Genomic DNA, 6,964 nt, shown 5'->3' with positions numbered 1-6,964 from the left:
AATCTTACAATAAGGGCTAATTTAAATAGATGGCAGCAGATCTAATAGTCTGAAATACTGTGTAGAAAATGAAATGCTGTTATAGAAAAATCGCACATGGTGTGGGAAAAATTCATAAGTGAGAAAGATAAGCAATGCAACAAGTCTCTGTGTGTATGTGTGTGTGTGAGTGTGTCTGTGCAAGTGCACACACATGCATGTGGGAGACACGCATGCACACTATTGGAGAGTTTTTTCTTGGTGCTCTTCTAGATTTCTGCATTGGATGCAATGTGTGTTAAGGAAGAGCCATGAGGGGCACCTTGTGAAGAATCTGAGAGCACAGACCAGGGGCCTGCAGCAAGGTTTCCTTCAGGTAATGAAATAATGAAATTGGTTTTTGTTTGTTTGTTTGTTTAGGTACTGAACCCAAGGGCACTTTAGCACTGAGCTACCTCCTCAGCTCTTATTATTATTTTTTTTTTTAATTTTGAGACAAGGGTCTTGCTAAGTTGCTGAGACTGGTCTCAAACTTGCAATCCTCCTGCCTCAGCCTCCCCCAAAGTGCTGGGATTACAGATGTGTGCCACCACCCCCAGCCAGACAGTGAATTTGGAAAAAGGCACAGAGTATTAAAAATGAACTCCAGGGGGGTCCTGGGGATGTGGCTCAGGCGGTAGCGCGCTCGCCTGGCATGCATGCAGCCCGGGCTCGATCCTTAGCACCACATACAAACAAAGATGTTGTGTCTGCCAAAAACTAAAAAATAAATATTAAAAATCTCTCTCTCTCTCTCTCTCTCTCTCTCTCTCTCTCTCTCTCTCTCTCTCTTAAAAAAATGAACTCCAGGGGCTGGAGTTGTGGCTCTGTGGTAGAGTGCTTGCCTAGCATATGCGAGGCACTGAGTTCAATTCTCAGCACCACATACAAATAAATAAAAAAAATAAAGGTCCATCAACAACTAAAAAGTATTTAAAAAAATGAACTCCAGGAATATGCCATTTTTCCAGTTTGAAGGAAGAGAAGATGGGGTCTATTGGTGATGAGGATTTAAGGCCCACCATAGATTGGGGGCTCCATTGAAAAAAACAATTAGGAGTAACTCTGGGGTTATGAATATAGGGATGAATTTATGGAAGTGGTGTTGGAGGAGAATTATTCTAGCCACAGCATGGTGTATTGGGTTTTAGGCAAGGAGATCTGCCAAGAGACTCTCAGTCTGCATATTTGACCTGAGGTAATGAGAGCTTGGATTAAGCAAGTGGCAATAAAACTAGAAAGGAAGAAGCAGATAAATCTGAGAGATGCTACCAAGAAAGAATCAGAGAAAGAGATTCAAATTTGACTAAATACATGTCAGGTAGTAGGTGAAACCAGTAAGGGGATCTTTTCCAAGGAAATGGATGTTAAAAGAGCAGAGCTGAGGATTAAGAGTTAATGGGAGGAAGAAGGAAAGAGGAGCCAGCAAAGAAGACAGAGAATGATGGGTCAGAGAGATAAGAAGAGAAACTTGAGAACACAATGCCATGAGAGCCAAGGGTAGGACATGTACAGGAAGGAGTGGGTGGTTAATGGTATCAAATTCATTGTCAAGGTTAAAGAGGCAAACTGAGAAGAGACCCTTGAAATTGCCTAGGAAGTCGCAGGTGAAATAACAGAGTAGTTTTGGTAGAAAGCATTGGACTCTAGAAGGTTCCAGAGGAGGGAGAGATGAGGAAAAGAGGTAGCTCATGAATACCAGCCATGTGACAGGAGTAACGTGGTAGGGCTGAGAAGAACAAGATCAAACTTTATAATTCTAATCCTGCTATTTAACCACTCAGAGCTTCAGTTTCCTCTTTTGAAAACAAGAATAATCCTACTTGTACATAAGGCTGTTGAAAAGTACAATACAAATTTAAATGATCATTCTTTTTTACAATGAGATATTTGCTCCATTCACTCCCCAACCCCCTACTAAATAAACCCCTAGATATTTCTGGGCATGTTTTTAATAGATGAGTCTTTTAGCTCAATAGTGGTATACCTAGATTGGTACTGTTTTTACAGCTTTGAAAAGTCCCTAGCTGGTGTCTGTCCTCTGACATTCATTATGCTGAGTCGCTTTAACAAATCTCCCCTGAGCCCTTCTGAAGTGAAAGCATTGAGGCACTGGTCAGGGTCATGAGGCCTGTATAGACTATGAAGCAAGGACCCAAGACTGGATAGTTTGGTGCAAACCTCACCTTAATACACAGGAGACTGGCCCCTGAGCCAGTAGTGGGATGGAAGATGGCTTGGGCAGAGGCATCAGGAAACCTTCCTTTTGAAAATCCATGGCACCTGTAGTGTGAATGGCCCCTGGACTGAGTGGTCTTGGTCAGGCAGCATGGTTTTCAAAGTGTGATAAGGGCATGTACTTTTCTTTCCTTCTAGTCTCATTTGGTGACTATATTCAACCAGACTTGAACAATACTACCTCAATTTTTTTGACCTCACTATCTATAAATCATCCCATTGCCTTTGTGAAACCCAGCCTGTTTTCAGTTTACCATAGTCTAAACTAACCTTTTTTTGACCACATTCTTTTCCCTAAAAGAAGACAACACCCTGAGAAAATATGGCTTCCCCAGAAGCCATCAGGGCCTAGACCAGCTGTCCCCTTTCCCCAAGCATCGGAGAGATACATAGCTACTAGTCTAACTGGGAGGGAGGTGAGTGTAAATTCTAGAACTGGCACTTTCCAGACCCTGAAACATCTAGAGAATATAGCCAAAGGGTCTTTTTAATGTTCTGGATCCTCTTAAATTTTTTTTTTCTGTGCTGGAGATTGGATCCAAGGATGCTCTACCACTGAGGGTTAGGGTTAGGGGAAGCAGGATTCCCTTAGGTTGCCCAAACTGGCCTCAAACTTGTGATTCTCCTGCCTCAGTCTCCTGAGTCCCTGGCATTACAGGCATGTGCCATGGTTCCTGGCTGTTCCTGCTCCTCTTAGTGGAAGAACTTAGTTCCATTTCTGGGAAGATGATTTACCTAAAAAAGGGTCCCACAATGGATGGTACCCTAACATGGTAAAATGTGCAGGCCCCTCAAAAAGTGTGACAGGAGATCAGAGCAAGATACTACTTCCTAGAAGTTTGGTACATCATCCAGCAACCATTTTGGACAACCTGAGAGCCCCACTCTGCATTGGTCATTTAAGCAAGTACCTGAATACTTCATCACCAAATCTGGCTTGAGCGGCTCTCCTTGCACGGTAGTATGGGGGTGGAAAAATGGTATGAGGACGAAAAAGATAGGCCAAGGACCTTAACATGGGAACAACTACCATGAGATACGGATAAGGGGTCACTGCTGCCATGTTATAGGAAAGCTGCCGGAAGGCATCTGAGGTCTTGCTTGAGCGCACAGGGGCAGGTCTTGCCTTGGGGGGCCCAGCCGCTGTATCTGGGCCAAAGCTGGGACTGCAGGGCAGGTGGCCAGAACTTGGAAGGAATTCTCTTCCGCAGCCTTGGGTCCAGGCTTGGCCCCAGCAAGCTGCCCTGCCAGCCTCGGCTGCCTGGGGCCTCCCGCATTCCGAGCTCCCGCCCCCTCCCTCTCCGCCTCTCCTCTGGGCTCGCCCCCTCCCTTGTTCCCCTTCTCCTCCCCCACCAGCTGTCCCCTTTCCCCCAGCGGCGAGACAGCCGGAGCCTGGGAAGAGGCAGCCTCGGGCCGGAGGGGGCGTGGTGGGGACGGGGAGGAGGGGCGGGGGGTGAGGGGATAAGGAGGCCCGGCGGCCCGCGCCCCTAGCCACTGCTTGCCCGCCCCAGAGCTTGGTGCCGCCGCTGTCGCCGTCGCTGCGCCCTGCCCGCTTGCTCGCTTCCCCTTGTCCAGGGGGAAAGGTCAGCAGCGTCCTGGAGCCTCCGTGTCACTCCCCGACAGCCATGAACTGCAGCGAGAGCCAACGGCTGCGAACCCTGTTGAGTCGCCTGCTGCTCGAGCTGCACCATCGGGGCAACGCCAGCGGCCTAGGCGCCGGCCCTGGCCCGAGCATGGGCATGGGGGTCGTGCCTGATCCTTTCGTGGGCCGCGAGGTGACCAGTGCCAAGGGCGACGACGCCTATCTCTACATCCTGCTCATCATGATTTTCTATGCCTGCCTGGCTGGAGGCCTCATCCTGGCCTACACCCGCTCCCGAAAGCTCGTCGAGGCCAAGGATGAACCATCTCAGGCCTGCGCCGAGCACGAATGGGCTCCGGGAGGCATCCCGGCCGCGGATGCTGAGACTGCCACCGGACCCCCGCCCGAAGGCCGCCTCCAGCTCGCCCCAGAGGCATTGCCTGCCCTCGCCCAGGGCGCTGAGCGGGTCTAGAATCACAGCCTCAGCTCCCTCGCTCGCTCGCGCCCTCCTCATCTCTGCTTATCCCTGGGCGCGGCTCTTGTCCTCTCCTCCCCTTGCAGGGCTCACCTCACCTGAGGCCCAGATAAGAGGTCAGGAGACCTTGTCTGGAAGGCTCTGGAAGGAGAAGCATCGCCTTACTCCCTCCTGGCTAGTTTCTCCCTCCTCCCGCTGCCCTCCATGCACACCCTGCACCTCCAACTGCACTAAACTGCCTCTGCTTTCTTGTCTTCAAACAGCCCTGACACCATGTTCCAGCCCTCTGGGAACTGAATCCAACACGTCCAACACTTGGCATTGAACCGAAGCAATGAGGTCTATCAAAACTCTGGGCCGTCTAACTGGCAGCTGCTCCAGGGACTGCTCACTCTGCAGAGCCAATGGGCTTGCCATCACTGCCAGGCCGGCTGCAGCAGCTTCAGCTTCCTGTTGCCTTAGGGACAGAGACAAAGAAAATGAAGAGACCTCAGACATCTTTTCCCTCCCTCTCTCTTTCAGCAGTGAGCTAGCTGGACACTAGGATCAGTCTGGGGGATAGAATGGACTTTATGGAGACTGAAGGGGGAGGGGATAAATGGGATGGGACAGATCTATGACACCAACTGTATAGTTTTCTTGCCTCTCCAGTTTTCATCCCAAAGGTAACTTGACTGAATTTTAGTAGCTTTGCCATCTGCAGCTGGGTGCATCACCCCAATACTTCCAGATTCCTCCCCTGTAATGACTCAGTTGTTATTACAGTGTCTGCTTCATTCATGGACCATGAGGCTCAGATGTCCCCTGTTCTGTAACCCTGGGGAATGTCAGAGGCAGGAAATAAAAGTTGTTTGAACAATAACCTAAGACTCTTCTCTCAAAGATCCCAGCCTAGAGAACCATTACTATATAGAGAAGGAATCTTCTTTTGCTTTTGGAAATGACCCTTGGATTGGGAGGTGGGTTGTTGTTATATAATCCATGTATGTGTTCAGGAACAATAGGATAGGTGTGATTGTGGGTGAAGAACAGTTTTAAGTGGGGTGTAGTAAGTACTGCCTGTTATTGAAGTTATGCAGGAGGCTGAGGCAGGAGTATCGCTTGAGCCTAGGAGTTTAAGACTAGCTTGGACAACATACTGAAAATAGGTTCACAGTGTCTGTTCATATGGTTAAAGGGTTGTTTTTTTTTTTTTTAAATGTTTCAAAAACTATTCCTGCTTTATTACCTATTCCTCTTTTTTGTCTTAATTCAGAAGCACTTTCAAATATGACAGTGCTAAATAAGGGTTTCTCACTTTCCCTCCCTTTTGCAATGGTTAAGCATGCACTTAAAAAATCCTAAGTGCATTGCTATTAGCTATTATCAGAGTTAATTTTTAGAAGCCACTTTAATAACTCTCTCAAAAGGTGGCTTATTTGAAGAAAGCCACCACATAGTATAAATCTTAAGTCAAAGGAAGATGCTTGGTCTAAGCAATGCTGGGCAAAGTTAGAGTTGTATGTTTATTTATTTATACCACTTATCTCAAGAAGGTTGTCAGAAATTTGCCTGCTTAGGGTTGAAATGCATATACCTGATGATGACTTTGGCTTTCATCAAACACATATGAAATTGTTCCCTAGCGCTGAGCCAATTTGTTTAAATACAGCTTGGCTTATCAGTAATAGGAGGACAAAGATATTATGGGTCATTTAAATGCATTGATAATATACAAACTTCATTCACGGCATTGGATTTGACTTTCCAGCCCATCTGGTGTTTTACAGGAGCTATTAATAAGTTAAATGAACTTACTTTCTTTTCCAGGATTCAATCCTTGAAGCTATACTGGCATTGCCCCATTGGCTCCTCGCCAGTCCTAGTTCCAGCCCTAAGGTCACTCGTTCTCCTTGAAGGTGGGGGCCAGAGATTGGGCAGCTGTCCAAGACAATGACAGGAAGAGAGGGGATGATGTGAGAGTTATCTCAGCCAGGCAGGGAGGTCTGAGGGGGATGGTACGATATACAGCAATGCTGAGGAGGAATGGTGGAGGGCAGCTCCCAGACTGTGTTTAGGCACAACAATGTTGTTCATTTCTCTGGTATAACTGGGACACAAGGTTATTTTGATAATAAAACATAATCACTGCTTTACGTATTGAAACTGTAAACATATTTGTAACATTTTTTTCCATAGAAATTTGAAAGAATCTATTGCCAAAAATAAAAGAAGCTGAGAGTAGTAGGCACAATGCCCATAAATAAGCATTAATGTGCTAACTGTGAGAAGCAAATCCCATGGTGAAACATTCCTGCTTTTAAGAACATTTTAATCTCTTTATGATGACTTAGGGCACCCACTGAGAACATATAACCAGGGTAGCTTCGAGAATCGTCCCAGTGAGAGAAATGGACTGACCTGGGAGAGAACAATTTGCTTTACTACTCAACCACTTTTTTCAAACACTTTCATAGTTGCAACTGAATCCCAGACAATCAAGTTTCCCAGAAGTTTAGACACTCAACTTTTTACCAGCCAGTGGGGGCATCATCAGCACTGAAGTGATCATATTGTGATCAGCAAAAGATAGAAGAAAAAATTGGTGCTTGGCCAACCCTCAGTTTCAATAATGTATTCCCAAATAGCATGAGCTGATGTACAAATGTTAG

At 46.7% G+C, this 6,964-nt stretch overlaps 1 protein-coding gene across 1 annotated transcript; it reads left to right on the top strand.

Annotated features, from left to right (window-relative positions):
- The first annotated feature begins 3,881 nt into the window (after positions 1-3,881).
- Kcne5 (potassium voltage-gated channel subfamily E regulatory subunit 5) lies at positions 3,882-4,310 on the top strand. Its single transcript, XM_027931487.2, has one exon. It carries the CDS (start codon positions 3,882-3,884, stop codon positions 4,308-4,310), a length of 429 nt encoding a protein of 142 aa, XP_027787288.1.
- The last annotated feature ends 2,654 nt before the right edge of the window (positions 4,311-6,964 follow it).

The sequence above is a fragment of the Marmota flaviventris genome, chromosome X (genome assembly GCF_047511675.1).
Source record: "Marmota flaviventris isolate mMarFla1 chromosome X, mMarFla1.hap1, whole genome shotgun sequence".
Lineage (NCBI taxonomy): Eukaryota > Metazoa > Chordata > Mammalia > Rodentia > Sciuridae > Marmota > Marmota flaviventris.
Note: the sequence above shows the minus strand (reverse complement) of the source record. Positions and strands in the feature narration are given on the sequence as shown.